This window comes from Mustela putorius, unplaced genomic scaffold (genome assembly GCF_011764305.1).
Source record: "Mustela putorius furo isolate JIRA1106 unplaced genomic scaffold, ASM1176430v1.1 tig00000421_pilon_pilon_pilon, whole genome shotgun sequence".
In the NCBI taxonomy this organism is placed as follows: domain Eukaryota; kingdom Metazoa; phylum Chordata; class Mammalia; order Carnivora; family Mustelidae; genus Mustela; species Mustela putorius.
The window spans coordinates 10,550,348-10,567,907 of record NW_025421375.1 but is presented as its reverse complement, the minus strand read 5'-3'; the positions used below and the strand labels follow the sequence as shown (position 1 = coordinate 10,567,907).

At 37.1% G+C, this 17,560-nt stretch overlaps 1 protein-coding gene across 10 annotated transcripts in view; it reads left to right on the top strand.

Moving 5' to 3' along the window:
• The window catches only part of ELAVL2 (ELAV like RNA binding protein 2), a 168,322-nt gene that overhangs the window by 80,504 nt on the left and 70,258 nt on the right, over positions 1-17,560 (top strand). For 5 of the 10 annotated variants that reach the window (XM_045079675.1, XM_013061102.2, XM_045079678.1 and 2 more), the window contains exons 2-3: positions 13,944-14,034; positions 16,890-17,133. In XM_045079675.1, coding sequence (XP_044935610.1) covers positions 13,963-14,034; positions 16,890-17,133 — 316 coding nt within the window. In that variant the 5' untranslated portion in view covers positions 13,944-13,962. The remainder of the gene's footprint in view (positions 1-13,943; positions 14,035-16,889; positions 17,134-17,560) is intronic. The other 5 variants (XM_004761800.3, XM_004761801.3, XM_004761802.3 and 2 more) reach the window with 2 other exon arrangements.

Sequence of the window (17,560 nt, the reverse complement as noted above, 5' to 3'; positions counted from 1 at the left end):
GTGGATGGAGAAGCAGGCTTCCTGCTGAGCAGGGAGCTCCCATGCAGAGCTCATCCCAGGACTCTGGGATCATGAGCTGAGCCAAAGAGAGACGCTTAACAACTGGGGCACCCAGGTGCCCCTATTTACTGGTTTATGAATTGTGAAGCATCTTGTTTAGCAGATAGAAAGGAGCTCCAAAGAACTGAACACAATGGGGGAGTTTTATAGGCAGAAGTGACAGGGATAAGGAGAGAATGGATTTACGCCATCTTTTTTTGGGGGGGACAGTGTGGACTCATGAGGCAGATTTCCTCCTAAATGCTGACCAGGAAATTCCAGATTTACTAGTTGGAGGTTACATTCCTGGGAGGGATTGAAACTGTTACTAGATTAGATATTAAGTCTTGGTTTGCTGATATAGAGCTTAGCACAAGTAACTCCACTCTGGACCCATTTTTTGTCTTTTAACAATGCCCCCCTTTTGATCAGATTCTCAGTTTAACTGAAAGATGTGATAAAAGTTCAAGGTGTTATCACCACTCCCAGCTACTGGTCTGAAGTTTTCTAAAGTCTTTGTTGATCCTCTGTGTGATATTCATAGGCCGTGATGATCTTTTCTTAATCTCTGTGATATTACATATCATTAATTCAGGTTCACAAATTCTTTTTTTTTTTTTTTTAAGATTTTATTTATTTATTTGACAGAGATTACAAGTAGGCAGAGAGAAAGGGGGAAGCAGGCTCCCCGCTGAGGAGCAGAGAGCCCGATGTGGGGCTGGATCTCAGGACCCTGTGATCATGACCTGAGCTGAAGGCAGAGGCTTTAACCCACTGAGCCACCCAGGCGCCCCCTCAGGTTCACAATTTTTAACCTGGTCATTCTCTTGGTTACTTTTTTGACAGTCCAGGCTTAGGGAGATTATTTTGCTTGATGCTTAGCAGCTGTAGACATGCATTTGTAGCTTTTCAGAGAATATAGCATGCTAGGGAGACTACTATGATTATTAAAAGCAGGATAATTCCCATGTTTGGAGTGTGCTTTGGAGCCCTGGTCTCCAAGACCCAAAGCAATCAAACTCAAGTAAGTCAAAGGAAGAGACCCGATGGAAAGATTCACCATTCTAAGTCAAAGACTCATAAGATCTTATGTCACTGAGTTTCAACTTCCCAAGAGGTGTTAATCCAAGGTTAGTAGGTGGTTTTGGCAACAGCACAGACCTCTCCTTGCTGAACTAAGATAGTTAAAGGCAGTCTCAGTACCAAGAACATCTTTTGCCAAAGAGTCTAGTTCTTGGGTACTTAGAGTTTTAGCAGCAGATTCAGGAGTACTTCTTGAAGAGTTAAGGAAAGGGCCCTGCTCATATCCTCATTTTCCTTTTATTTGTAGCCAAGAAAGCACTGATCTGCTAATGGAAGGTCCCCTAGAGTCTGTGGCCTTGGATAGGAAAAGTGACAGTCATGGAGGCCTATAAATTTTTAGAGTCTGCAGACTGGATAGGTGGTTTTATTCTGATTAGCCTTGCCTTATGTCCCTTTCTTCATACAGGGCCTGTTTCTTTGGGTTTGGGCTTATTAAAAGAGACTAGGAAATGGACCAAGGGGGTCTCCAGAACCATGGCAGATTGGCGTTTTTGATGATAAATTCAGCAGTCTGAGAGGTTACCCCTCTTAATAGTGGCCTGGGAGATAAAGATGATGGTGTTATCTTTCTAGCCCAATGCTATGGTGAAGCAAAGAAAGAGAAGACAGAAGGGTTTCATGTTTAGTTAATGTGAGAAGTCTTGATTTGGTGTCTTGGGAGGAAGCAGTCTGCATCCATGTCAACTACTTTTCTTCCTCAGCAATTTGACTTGAAGGTCTCCAGTGTTTGTACAGGACCACAGATGTCAGGTGAAGCCTTTTTACCTGTGAAAGGTGTGCCTGATGTTTTAGTTCCTGAAGTTTGGCTGCTGTCTGGGTATGAGGAAGACCTGGTGTAGTTCTTTCAAGGAGATTTTAGGGGCAGTCTTTGTTCTTAGTGGTTCCAAATCAAAAAAGGAGGGAGATAATTTGAAACACTGGTTTGGAAAGTCATAGCCAAATAATTTAGGAAACTAGAATAATTTAGGACCCAGTTGGTTCTACAGGTATATAGCCTCAAAGATAATGAGATTAAAATTTAATATCAACAAAGGCATAAACAAATTTTCTCTGTAGTTACCCTCATTTCATTCCCCAAAGGTAATCACAGTAAAATGCATTTGTTTGTGTTAAACTCGGCTTAACATAAGTGCACCAAAAGAGTTGTTGACCATGTAAGGTTTTTTTTAAGATGCCTTTGCTGGAACTTTTCATAAGGAATCTTATATTGAACTCTGAAAAACCTGGAGACCAGGAAGCCAAGCTAAAGGACTCCTCATCACATGACATCTGTTGTAATAACCATCCCATTCAAAGGTTTGATAATTTGGTTAGTATATCCTTTTGTGTCCTGGTAAAGGAGAATAGATTATTACTGAATTTATGTAAATCTCTATATTGCCATGTAAAGACTATTCAAAAGTTTTTGAATTTTGGAGGGATTTGGTAGGGGGAAAAATGTTTCCTCCTTGTTTACAAAGGTATATACTTTACCAAATTGCTATAAGTCATAGACAGTTTAAGAAAAAAGATTTCCATAAGTCTACAAACTCAAAATACTAAGGAACCGGCAATGTTTTCAAACAAAAAGTCTTAAAGGTTATAGTTCTTCTCCATTAATACTTGTTCGCTTTAATCCAGTTTCCTTATTAGTTCTGGTGATTTTTTTTTTTACACAGTGCAGTTTTATGAACTTAATCTTAACAAAAACTTGGAGTTGTCAAAGTGCTTTCCGTGAATCTCCTTAAAGATGAAGCACTTTTACAGGAACCCTTTTGCAAAACCGTCAGAATAAAACAGTAACTCTGCAAAAGACAAAAGGCTTAAAAATGATTTCATGTTTAAAAGATCTGATGAGTGTTCATCATAATGGAATTGACAAGGAAATTTGGTTATTTTTGTAATATATAACATTTAAGATAACTGCAGTTATGACTGATAACATTATACCAGAATATATCAGATTTCTTGTCGTTAGATACAATTTCTGGAGTCCTTCTAACATATGTTTATACAAATAAAGCATAAAAAAGCTTAGTATTCTTGACAGTGCTTCTCATGTAATTTTTATCACATAAGTCTAATTTAACATCTCCCTTTTGATAAGGAGAGAAGCCATAACTTTTGAGATGTTGCAGGGATCATCTGAAAAATCTCAAATTAGTTTGAGGTCAAAAAGACATCATTTAGAATTTGATTCTGTAAAGTTTATTAAAACTATCAAAAAGGTTTTGAAACACTTGGTCAAGTAGGATCGTAGGTCACTTTGAAATGATACTTATTTATCCATTTAACCATAGTGACAATTAAACATTTTGAATGCAAACACAGAAAGTTCAGTAGTTGCAAAAACAAACAAACAAACCCAACAAAACTCTTTTAAAACCTCTTTTAATGTGGAAGACTGAGATTTCAAAAATAATCAAAGACCTGAAAAAAAAATGACATGAAACACAGGAAATTATTTTGACAAGACACAAAATCTGTGTTTTCCAGGAAGAATGCTTAAAAGGTAAAGAAAAACCTATTAAAATATTTTTACCAGGAGCAGACAAGTAGTCCTCCAAAAAACTGTCTTTTTAGCAGATGAAGGAAAATTGAGTGCTAATTTTTGCACTACTGACTTTAAAGCTTGCTTTTATAACCCTTACAATAAATTCATTTACTTTTAGCCAACTGATCCAAACAAGGTAAGATTCTCTTTCTCTCTTCCCAACTTTCTATTTAATTTGTCCTTTATTTTCCCCTTTTCCATTATGAAATAACCCACTTTTACTTTGGGAAATATATTTCATTTACCCTTAATAGAAATCCATCTTCAAATCTCATGTCTTTTCTAGCCAGAACAAACAACCCATATTCTACTTTCCTTTGAATACGTAGTTCTAGTCATTTTAATTAGATACATTAGAATTCTTAATGCTTAAAAATCTTAATTTCTAGTAAAGAAGTATACAACTGTAAATTGTCTTTTAGAATTAGCATTCTGTGGCTTGGCAAATTTATAAATAATTTCTAGAAACATATGTTTCTCATAGTAAATTTCTCAGCATGGCACAGAACATGTTTACTAATAGACCCAAAATATCTATCTCTAGTTCCTCTGTAAAGGAAGCCAAAAGTGGATAAGCCTATTTTTAGTAATTAGCATTCTTGTGTTTTATCATATTTGGAAATGATTTTGATATTTAATGATTATTCATCCTTTAATTTAACTTAGCAGAACTGTAAGATTTCAGGTTACCAAGAAAGTCTGGGGAGACTATTAAAAAAAATTTACCTAAAAACTTTTATCTTGCTTACATCTATTTAATTTACTTATTCTCAGTAATCATGTTTCGATTACTTTTAAGAAATTTCATCATACCAAGTTATTTTTCTGGCTGACAACTTTTATAACGGAAAACATGAACTTACTTGACTAATCCAGGTAGAATAAAAGTTGTATGCATTATATTCAGTGTCGATAACTCTAAAGATACATTTATTTTAACTAAACCTACAAATTTAAGTAGACTTTAATACTGAATATTTTCCCAGCTCCACCTGAACTGGAAGAATACTTGGGTTAGTTTCTGTTACTTTTCTGAGAATTCTAGGGACACTTGAATTTGTATCAGCACTTTGTTTTCTTAATGTCAGTTAGATAGAGTTCTTTTACAAATTAATGTTTGGCATTACCATCTGGAGGTAGAAAATACACATGTATAACGTATGTGTAGGTACATATGAACATGTAGACATCCAAATACGTAGATGCAGAGATCATGTAGCTTCTATTTTTAAATTACTGCTGTCAGTCAGATATAATAATACGAAACGAAACTCACTAGTTATGGAAGAAGTTGGATCTAAGTTTTTCTGGTAAGTGAGATAAATTGAGGTTACTTGCTCACATGGTGAAAGCTTTTTACTAATAAGTGTGGAGAAGACATTTAAAAGAAATTTTCATTTTGTCTTAAGTTTTAATTGACTTTTTCACTTCTGTTGTTGTTGTTTGATAAGAATTATCTTCCTGAAGTTGGTCTGTTAACTTGGCAGAATTTTTTTTTCTTTTTTTTTTTTTTTTATGGTCTTGTAAACTTTTTAGAGTAGAAAGACAATTTAGACAGGATTACTAGAATGAGTACTTGAATAAAGAAGGATGGAGGAGAGCAGTAGGAGTTGGCATTCATCTTACAGTCTTTTGTTTCAGGCCTCTCTTGTGTCTTTAATTTGTCGTTAGCGTTTTACAGTGACTCTTTCAATGAAGCTATTTTGGAATCTTGAAACTTTTTTTTTTTAAGATTGTATTTATTTATTTGAGAGAGACACAGCGAGAGAGGGAACACAAGCAAGGGGAGTGGGAGAGGGAGAAGTAGGCTTCCTGCTGAGCAGGGAGCCCAATGCAGGGCTCCATCCGAGGACCCTGGGACCTGAGCTGAAGGCAGATGCTTAATGACTGAGCCACCCAGGTGCCCAGAATCTTGAAACCTTTTGTAGCCTTCTGCATATCAGTTAAAATAGGTATCCCATTCTTTTTGCTTAATCGGTGAGACCTTAGTTTTTTTTGTGCGCCTCTTAAATGATCTTACTTACTGGAACATTTCTCATAATGGCCACTGTAATTCCCCTGATGGAATTGGCAGTGGTTTGGTAGGACTCTTAACTACAAGTGGAGAGCAGCTCACATTTCTGTCCAGCATATCTGCCTCAAATGGGGTTCAACCCATATTTCTGCCCTGTGGTATTTTGGGGCCCCTGACCCACCCTCCAACCAGGTTGGTTACCAAGCTGAGCTCTCAGGACATAACACTGTGAGCTTCTCTAATTCTAGGTTATTTTTAGTAAGATTTTGTTATTTATGTAGATATTTACAGCTTCTGGGATCATAGACTTTAAAATAAGCAAGTGTCCTGGATTGTGGTTTGCTTAGTCTTTTAGAATTTAAAGATCTTCTTTATTATTTTTTAATTTTTTTAATTTAATTTTTTATTTTATTTTATGAAAAAAGATTTTTTTTTTTTAGGTAAGCCTTTGGATCCCTGGGAGCCAGATGGATGGCTGGAAGGTAGATGTGCATCTGGGTTGGGAATTTTGTGATGTTTTACAGTATACTTCATTGCATAGAAAGTTTCTTATGGTGGGCTGGTGACTCCAGTATTAATCCAACGTGTTACTGAACCTGTTAGCTTATCCTAACATTGGAGTATTTGATTTAGGTGGGAGTGCTCTGACTGCTTTTAAGTGCTTTACCTATACCCACCAATTTTTGTGCCTTTTCCCCCCAAGATTCCCATTAACAATAGCCTTTATCTACGCGAACAAAATAAATATACACCTTAACACAGTGGCAGTAACCAAGAGGTTTTACTGCACACCGGCCAAGAGAAGGCCCTGTGTACACCACCAGCACTTCCCAACCTGGCACTGGGAAAGGACTGAATGAGCAGATGTTAAGAATGAGGAGTGTGTACTGGACTGGGTTTCCAAAAAGGGAAATTGTGGACTGACTCAAGGGCAAGGGGCTTGGGTTCCTAGTGGAACCATCTGCTAGCACCAGCTGACCTGCCCTCAGCTAGAAGCCCTATTAGATTGGGAGCCTGATGGAGGCAGGGTGTGGTGTTCAAAGTGAAAGAACTTAACCATGGCTGTTGGGACTGGTGAGAAAGACCTAGAACTTAAGGGTTCTGCAAATACTACTCTTATGTTTTTGTTGCCCTGGATGTCATCAGCAAGTTCACTTTGGATCTTGTCACTGCCACCAAATCAAAACAAAAACAAAGTTTAACTGAATAAACCTCAGAGATCTCACTGACTTTATTCAACAACTCCAGAATGGGGCAGCATCCTCTCTAGCAAACAGAAAGGAGCTCCAAAGAGTGAACAAAGTGGGAGTCTTTTATAAGTGGAAAGAAAATATGTGGATTACCTCATCTTTCTTTGGAGGGACAGAAGGGGTCTGTTAGGTGAATTACCTCCATAGTACTCACTGGACAATTCCACATTTACTAGTTTTAAGGTTTTATTCCTGGGATAGGTTGACACTACCTTTAAGTTAGGAATTAAGTCTTAGTTTGCTGCTGTGGGACATAATAGCACAAGTGTCTCCCATTTTTTAACTTTTTTTTAACGTATTAAATGAATCAAAAAATCATTCTATAATCAATCCATATATATAAAATGAATGACTCGATTTAATATTTATAAACTCAGTTTTCATGTGTTGGATTTCCTTGTGGAGACCCCCCCGCCCAAACCCCCTTAAGACAGCTTACTATAGAAAGCCATTCCTTTGCTTAATCATCTTGTATTCTTAGTGCCCAGGTCTTAATAAATGGCACGCACTGGTAGTTGTTGAGCCTATGAACAGTTAGAATCAAAACTGATTTCTTGATCATGGATTTAAACAGTTAACTGACATAATTAAAGTAGCACATTAATAACTGTTTTCTCCTGGGTATATCGTCTTCTCTGGTGTCACCAGAGAAGAGTGCTGCTTTGACTCTGACTGCTTTTAAGTGCTTTACCTGTACCCACCAATTTTTGTGGCCTTTACCTTTTGGGATTCCCAGTAACAACAGCCTGATGGGAGTTGACTAACTCTAACTCAACAAGGTTAGAGTCCCTGTCTTTCTGTATCAGGGTTACTGTAGTTGTTTCTGGATAGGTCTTCCTGTTGCCAAAGTGGTGGAGTTCTCCCATACAATCATATATGCTTTATTTTTACAACTGCCACATACTGTTGTTTTGCTGAATATCTTATGGTAGCCTCTGATGGGGCTCAAAATATGGCACCTTGGCATATTGAGTATCTTAAGTTGAAGGAGTTTGAGAAAACAGAAGGAGAAAGGTCACCCTGCCCACCACCCCCCTTTCCCCTGAAACAGGTTCTAAAACTCTCTATGTGAAGTGTATACACACCTGGTATTGGGAGGAAGGAAGACATTCTTACCACCAGAGACAGAGAATTTTGGGCTTAGAAATTAGTACAGACAAACCTTGTTAAACCAACCCTTCTCTGTCCAGTCACTTTTTCATCAACTAATACCTCTAGCCTCAACCCCTTTGTTTTGTCAGTTCTTCACAAATTTATTCTTTACCTAAAAGTTGTAAAAGTTTCCTGCTCTGGTCACTACTTCTGGTCTTCATTTTCTTGTGAAGGCTCCCATGTACATATAAAAGTTTTATAAAATTTGTTTTTCTCCTGTTAATCTCTCTTTGCTAGTTTTATTTTCAGACGCAGCCAGGGACCCTAGGAGGGTCCAAGAAACTTTTCTTTTCCCCTGCACCTCCAAGGCCCTATAAGGTCTGGTCTTATTACCTCTTTGACTCCTCTCACTCTTACTTCTAGCTTCACACTAGATGGTCTTTGCCTGGAATGTGCCTCTTCTGGATATCCCCATGGGGAGGTATTTGTTTACTATTACATCTCTTACAAGTAACCATAATCTTGGTGCTTAAAACATTGTGAATTTATGTCTTTCAGTTTTGAAGGTCAGCCCCCTGAAGTGGGTCTGTCTGGACTTTGATCAAGCTGTTGGCAGGACTGCATTCCTTTTAGAGTCTGTAGGGGAGAATCTGTTTTCTTTTCCTTGCCTTTTCCATCTTTTTTAAGGCTGCACATACTCTTTGGTTGGTGGCGGTCCCCTATCTTCAAAGGCAGTTTAGTCTTTTTCTCATGCTGTGTTAGTTAGTCTGACACTGACTCTTTAGCCTTCAATTAAAACAACTCTTCTGCTTACACCAGCCCTACCTGGGTTATACTGAATAATCTCCTTATCTTGGAGTCATTTGATTAGCAGCCTTAATACTCTGCAGTTTAAATCCATCTTGTTATATAACAACATATTCATAGATTTCAGAGATTAGGATGTGGACATCCAGGTGAGCTCTTGCCCCCCACAGTGGCTAGTTTATATCTCCTCCAAACCCTGCTCAGAGTTCACCTTCTTAAGGATGTCTGCTGTTTAATATTGAAAACTGCCTTCTCTGCATTGTCAACTCCTGCTCAGCTCCACATTTTCTTTTATTCCAAAATTCACTTCTTAATACTGTTAGACTATTTTCTTATATGTGTTCATTAGTGGTCTTCTGTATACACCTCCTGTTGCATATGTACACTCCAGGATTCATCTTCATTACTGTATCTCAAGTACCTGGGACAGTCCTTAGCTCTTTGGAGTTGATTACAAGTGTGTTGGATGGATGATGATGGAGTGAATGAATGAACAAGGTGTGAAGCTTAAGCAAATATTTCTCATCGGAGCTTTGCTTTTCTCTTGCCCAGCATGGATTCCTGAAGTGGACATAAAATGAAGGGGAGGACTTGGGACTCCTAAATTCATTTGCTTTACTCTCTAACCTCAAAGGTTTTCATCCTGCCAGCTCTTACAACTACAGGAAAGACTCTAGTTTGTCTGTAGGAGCCATAAAGGGCCCAGGGACAGAGAAATGTTGGTGTTCACTGCCAAAGAACATTCTCCCTGTGACTCCTACAGCTGTTCGTTGTATTGTCTCTGGCAGCTCTTGGACCCTTGTTAACCCCAAGGCCAAAAATCTGAGCTTGACAAGGCTGAGGAATCTATAGAGCTGTCAGGCAGCTAAAATGGTTATGGAGGTAGGGTGAAGAATTGACAGGGACTCTAGGATTGAAGAAATCACATGAAGTTTAAAGCCACAAACCTTTATTATTTTAGGAAGGACAAAGGAAAGTGAAGAGGTTTAAAGAAAACAAACTGATGGCTCATTCCTGTAGTTGACACATCAGCCCCGTAATTTTAGTGCTTGATTAAGTTCTTCTGTTGCTTAATTCAGTAGAGCTGAAATATATCCTGAAAATGCCATTTTAGTGGGAAAGATTAAAAATTATGATGTGGGAATGGTGTGTTTGCTAGGTGGATAGTCCCATCAACTGCTTACCCAGCTCTCATCTGTAAGTTCTCATTACTCTGCTGATTATTTCCAGTGCTTTAGATCCCTGCCTTGTATTCCCCAAAGGAAAATGCTTTTGGACCAAAGTTTCTGGCTTTATTTTGGTAGTTTCTCTTCTTAAACTTTAGAGACAAATGCCTTCTGTTTACCTTGTTAACTTGGCTTTTAGAGAGGTTTGTAGTCAAAGGGAAGACTTTGCACTTCCCTGATTCTGTCCTCGTGTTCCTGCTACTCATGGTATTGAGAATCTGTTAGCTTGGAAGGAAGTGTCCAGACCAAAGTCACTTTATCCAAGCTGGACCTTTCAAAATGAGAGAGAAATGCTAGCTTTTAACCCTGGCCAAAGTTCTTTTTAGAGATAATGCCTTTTATATTTGCTTAAACATTCTAGTCTGCATCAAATTAAAACTATTTGAGATCCATAACTTAGTTATGATTTTTTTAAACACCTTTGTTATAAAGACCTCCCCCCCCCTTTTCTTCCATCTACCTCTACTTCTGCCATTTTCCTCAAGTCAGACCCAGATTCCAGATGTGACATCTCCGTAACCTTGCTGGCCAGAGGTTGGAGTACATTTATACTATGTTTTTGTCTTGGCATCCAGCTTTTATGTAGTTGGCAATTTGACATGATAGACTCTTGAAATACTTGAAAGTACACAAGTGATCACTTAAGATAGTTTCTCTTTGTTATGCTGTTTAACACGAATTTGGATTTTAGTGGATAAGCGTGGCTTATGGAGCATGCCAGAAATTGAAAATATGCTTTCATAATTATCTCTGGTTTGAAATACTTGAAGTGGAATAGAAGAAAGCTAATAAGTTTGCATGTGTTTAGGGAGGTCACTGCCCTTTCATGCTCAGCTTTTTAAAAAAGAATAACTGTTCTTGTCCTTTGGTATGTTTTCACATGCTTAGTCTATACAACCAGGGATATAGATATGTGATGGGTATGGCTGGGGGCCTTCCAGGCAGATGGAATTGCATGAGCAAAGCCAGAGAATGTATAGCTTTGCATTTATTGCAACTGTTTGAGGGACAAGGAATGGTTCACATTTTTAGTTGCTTGAATATGTGGGCTGGTAAAAGAAGTTCTAGAGGGTCTCAGATGTTTATACTGTTTATACCAAGTAGTTTGAACTTAGTTTGAACTTAATTTGATAGACAACAGGGAACTATCGCAGGTTTAAGAAAATCTATTAGGGAGTAGTAGTGTTAGTGTGGATTAAGATGATGAAGAGCTTTGGGAAAACTATAGTTCAGTGGTTCAGATGTTGAAACATGAGGCCCCAAATTGGGTTTATAACTGTGACAGTGGAAAAATCCAGGAAGATGGACAGGCCTCACCAGGGGATGTGCAGTGGTCTCTCAGTGGTCCTACTATGACTTTAAACTGCAAAGGCCTGTTCCCCAAATCAGGTGGGATCTAGGTCTTAGAAAACTTTTTTTTCCCTTGCAGACATTGTACTTAATGAGAATTCTCAGAATATATTTAGGATGTTTTTGATTAGCAGTCTGTCTTATTTGGTGGTTGTCTGTAAGAGGTTGAACTAGGAAGGAGACTGATGAACCTTAGGTTTCAGAACTCTGTATTAGGTGGTTTGGAAAATAGGGACTTTTGTTTCCTCTCATGTGAAAATTTTTGGAACCAGGTAGATGAAATCAAGCAATAACATTGGTTACCTAAAATCCACTGCTATAAGAAAATTTAGAAGTTATAGTACACAGAAGGCCATTTAAATAAAAAAGGAAAAAAATGAACTTAAAAAGTTTCTATGGAGTTTTGGAAGTAAACTGTGTGGATGTGAAGACATTGAGGCTTGCCAGGCCTCCCCTCCAACCCCCTGGAAAATCATGATTCCACCAAACACCTCATCATTATCTCTTGGAGCCCAGGGAAAGTTTAGAATATTTAAAGATTGAACTATGCCGAATTGCCTTTCATAAATTACTATGTGGAGAGTAACAGGAGAAAAAGGCGTCTTAATTGGCATAATTGATGTTTAAATTAAGATGTGAACATACATTGAAATACTATTTTTTCAGCTTTAAAATGAATGGTTCTGTGTTGCTGGAATGTCTCCCCCCCCCCCCCCCCCCCCCCCGTTTCAGAGTCAATAGAATCTATAAATAGTGCAGGCCGTGTTGTCTGTGGTAGATTGAGTAGAGCAGAATCGCCTGTCCTTAAGTGAAGGGGAAGTAGCTTTACATTTTTAGTAACTGAATTGTTGGCCAGCATAAAGGTAAGGGCCATGTGAGCAACTTATTTATAACTTTCCATAAAGGTATGTGTCTGCCCTCAAGCAGAGAAACTGTCTGGGGGTGCTTGAAATGTAAAAGTGCAGTAGAATCATTTTCCATACACAGCCTTCCTGGCTAGTTGGTGCAGTGAAGTGATTGTTCACATCCCTGGGGCTGTCAGAAGGAGGGGTGTCAGTAGATTAGCTTATTAGTGTCGCCTCCTGTGGAATAGACGGGACCAAGGCCATTAAATGTGAATCTATGGTTTTATGTAGTGAAAAATGTTAGATTCCAATTCCCAAGGGTATTCAGGACATACATTTAAGCTTGGTTTAAACTCTTGGGTGTGGTCCTACCTATTCTACACATGTGGTCTAACCACAAATAGGTTCTTGTCAAAATATTTCATGGATATAAAAAACACTTTATTTCTTCACAGGTTTAGTTCAACTATAAGTAGGTTTTTTGCTTTTTAAATAAAAAACATGGAATCATGTTTTATCTGATAACAGTGGGAGAAGGGAGGAGGTGTAAAATATTTTCATGGCATCCTGTAAAGAGTATGTTAAACCCTTTTGGTAGATGCCAGAAAATGGAATCCATTGTTTGTTAATGTCATCACTCGCAACAAGAGTATTTCACTTATCAGCCAGGTTTTAACTCCAAGGATGAAATTTTTATAATCCTAAGTACCCAAGTAAAATATGTTTTTGGCTGTCCTTTGTTACTCATTGTCTATTTTCAGAGACTGAGTTTTTCTGAATATTCTGTTGACAATTTAAAGGATCTGCATATATGGCTAAAATGTAAACTTTGGCTTTTCTGCCAATATTGTGGCTCTGTTTAGTATTTGGGCAAGTTGTAATAAGTGGTAAATGGCTCATTAACTATATTGGAAGCCTCATAGCAGCACTAATTTCAAATCATGCTGCGTTTACAATTTACATATTAAAAAACATTCACTTGATTTCGTTCAGGGACAAAGCTGACATCCTATATAAACATTACTCCAAACAATCCTATTTATTGGTCCAATTATTTCAATTGAAAGATGCTGGTTTACTGCCTCTTAGTATATGTGAACAGTTCTCAGTGAAACTGTTAGAGATCAGTTGGACGGTGGTGGCAAAATAACCTCACAGGGTTTCGATTCACTTTTAATTTTAAGTCCCAGGATTAAGGATCATTTATACTATAATGTAACAGTGTGGGCAAATATAGTTTCCCTTTAATGCCTTTCTGATATTTTGGGGAAAGGATGCTTTTATGCAAAGCATTCACTTATGAATTGCATGAGTGCCTTTTCTCCCTATAAATTTCATTCACATTTCCTTCCTTCTCCCACATCCTTAAGAGGCAGGACAGCATGCAGTGTTTTTGGTTCATTTTATTATTTAAAAATTTTTTTGAGATGTGGTTTAAGGTAGTTCTTCAGGATAGATGTCAAGGTAACTAGTTAATACTGTTTGAAAATCAGGCTCTTAATTAAAAATGCTTAATTTGTGCAAGAAAACTACATGTTAAAATGAATTTGGAAAGATTAGATTGGAATTGCCTCAAATTCAATTAAGCCACACTGCATGGACGTGCTGGGAATATCAATACAATCACTGTAAATTTTGTACAAACTGATTTGTTGCATTATCTTGCTCATCTAACATACGGTACTTTTTGTGTCCATATTGCAGACGGCAACTCCAAACTAACATGGCAGTCAGACTGTGTGATGTGGCTTCTCTGCTTAGAAGTGGTTCGTGGGCAGCAGAGCCTTGGACTGGGGTCTGTGGGATTTTTCTTAAATTCTGTAGGCTACTTTTTTTTAGCATGTTGCAGGAGTGCTGAGGCCATACCAAACACTTGAACTTTTCATTTGGCATACTAATTATTCTTACATTTAATCTATTGCGGTATGGCCATCATTAAGACTTAAAGCACATTGCAATTTTAACCATAGTGGTATATGTAGCATCAGAACCATGCTTTTCTATGTAACTTTTTATAATCTAAATTAGGATTTAGTGCAGACTCAAAGAAAAGAGTGACAAGCTTTTTTTTAAAGAAACAAAAAAGTTTTGGTATGGTCTGAATACTAAGTTACCGTAATTCTTTACATTCTGTTTACTATGTATTTTTTTGGTTACTAAATTTTGAAGTTATTTACAATTCCTGATGCTCAAAAAAAAAAAAATTGTTGAAATTGTAAATCTGGCTGAAAATTATTTGCCCAGTAACTGTTGAAAGAGTTTGCATTCTGTGAACAGTTGTGTTGAGCCTATCAATGGAATATGCATTATTTGTAAAATATAGCACATTAGTATCATTTTATTCTGAGCAGATGGTCTTATAGCTGAGAGATGCTGTAATTTTCAGCGCACACAGCCTACTGCAGCTGTTCACTTGAATGTTGGCTTAGGAGCTCATTCTTGCCACCTGAACATGGAAATAAATGTGCAATTAAGTGAGGAGTGTTTGTTGTCCTTGCTAAATCCTGCTAATTTCAGTCAATGAACAGTTTATATTTCGCATGCCATCCCAGTGAGTTAAATCCAGATCTCATATTTGGGGTTCATATAGTTTCTACACATACCCTAATTTTTGAACAGCGATTTGTTTTAATTGGCCTTGGCCACTCTCGCAACTCATTGTTTCCATAAATGCTGGGCAAAGGTTAATCCCATAAGAGTTTTGCTGTGGAAAGTGACCCATAGCTAATATTCTACAGAATGGAAGTTATGCTTTATTAGGAAATTTGAAAACTCCTTTCTCAGTTTCAGATAAAGTTGTTAATTACAATAAAATGCATGTCTTGAATTGTTTCACTTTTTTTTCTTGCAGATTTCTAAAGTTTTCTTTATCTTCCCTTGCTCCTTTAAGTACTGTAAGAAGAACACTTACCCAAGAGAGGTAGCTTGCAGCTTGTGTCAAAGAAATACGTATTTCTTTGAAAAGGAAAGGCAGTCATGGAGGGTTTAGGTTGTTTGATATTTGATAGGTAGTCTGGATTTTGTCTATTTTTTTTTTTTTTTATCATGATAGCATGGAGTCTTGCCAGTCTGACCAGTCTTAATCTGGTGAGTTGACCAGTCTCAATCTATCCTATGCTGCCTTCTTTTATAAACATCTCTCGGCAGTCGAGATTTCTTTCTGTATGTAGGCTTATCCACTGTTGTGCCCTTTTATTTTTCTTAGGTAATATGCTTTTTAAAAGACTTTTTTTTCCTCTTGTAACACTCTTTTCCTCTACTTTGCTTTTTAAAAAATTTGCCTCAAATTCTTTGCCTTTTATATGTTAGAGAACTTCCCCCAAAACTAGCATTCCATCAATTCAGAATTGTCAGTTTTGAGAATTAGTTCTTTGTGGAGATGAGAGCTGTATTGAATGAAATAGGAAGGATAATTCTTTCACTGATGCTTTGATTTTGGATTCCCCCGTAATCTTGGCTGACCAAAGTAGATACCTTTTGGAAGATGGTTCTAGAAAATTTGGGGCTGTGGTTTGTAACTCTTTTGCTCAAAGGTCGTAGCACTGATTTGTAGAAACTAGATCCAAATTTGCTTAATAAGTAGATTTTTAGAATAGCCTGAACAGTTTGAGGCCATTTCCCCCAAATCTGCTACTTATCCTGTATTTGGAGTTTATAGGTACCTTATTACTTGCATTTCAACAGGCTTATGTGCTCAAATGAAAATTCCTTGGGCTGGTCTGTTTGCAAAAGTTGAAATATTTATGTTATTGTTTTGGTGACCTGGATAGGTTTTTATTTATTTATTTATTTATTTATTATTTTTTATTTTATTCCCATTTAAAGTTAGAGTCAAGGCGAAATGCCATATTGAATTGTTTGGGGATTCTGTTTTGATGCTGTAGATCAGTTGCCTTGTTGGTGATCTTTAGCTGGCAAGGTTGACAAGAATAGCTTGTTAGATTCTACAAGGTACGCTAAGTACTCATAGCTTCTTTTCCAAGTTATCCTACAAATCCTTTTCATGCCCTAACATTTGAAATCTAATATTTTTTCTTATTTCTTACCAACAGAAGAGGTATAAGATATTGTCAATCAAAAACATTTTCAATATGTAACCAAAACAGTACATGTTGACAAATTTATATTTTTAAAGTACTCTTGCCTCCTTGATTTTAAGTTAATGGATGTATGTCAGTTTTAGAATATTGAAACTCTTAGGCTAACTGAAAATCTCTTCAGAGTTTGGAAGACCATTTTTTGATTTGTCTTTTGGTAGCATGTTAAGCACTTCTGTTTCGTAGAATGATTTTAGTCAGGGTTTAATTTCATGCCCTTTGGTACTAAATTTCCTTGAGTGTTTGGATACTGCAGGTGAGTAAGGGTATGTGACTAGACCCAAAATGCGGTTCTAGAGAATGTTTAACATTTAGAGTGTGCTTTTTTATGTGCATGTATGGAATATGTATGTGAAAATATAATTGTGAACTTAACTTGACTAGCTTAATATAAAGTATAAATTAGCGTAGGTGTTGTACTTTTTGTTGAAGCTTTATTGTAATTTTCAGCAGAATGACTTGTATTTAGTGACAAGTATTTACATTCTTGTTTGGAATCTCTAATAGTTTGTGAAATATGAATTCTGACATTTCTTGTTTTCTCTGTTTTTAGCAGGTAATTGCTGCCATGGAAACACAACTGTCTAATGGGCCAACTTGCAATAACACAGCCAATGGTCCAACCACCATAAACAACAACTGCTCGTCACCAGTTGACTCTGGGAACACAGAGGACAGCAAGACCAACTTAATAGTCAACTACCTTCCTCAGAACATGACCCAGGAGGAACTAAAGAGTCTTTTTGGGAGCATTGGTGAGATAGAGTCCTGTAAGCTTGTAAGAGACAAAATAACAGGTATGCAGTTTCATATGGGTTACTTACCTTTAAAGGATTATGTTTCTTGTGTGAGAAAATAATAAGTTTACTGCCTGTAGATCATTCAGTGCTGCAGTTTTACCCATCTAGGTATTCTGTTACTGACTACATTAGCAGGATGAAACTTAGTTTTAAAAGTTTTGTTTTCCTTTTAAAGCATAAAATATTTTTATGGACAGTATGTATTATAACTAGACTTTTATATACCATATACTGTGCAATAACATCTTTGAAAAATGTTTCAGGAGTGTGTGTATGTCTGAGACAGAAAGTATCATGTTAACCTTCAGTTTTTAGTTTCCTGAGCTTCTATGATTTAGCATTTTTACAGTGAGATATAGGAAGTTTATTCTGTTTGGGAGAAGGAAGAAACTTCTTAAAATGTCCTGTCCTTTAAGTCTGTATA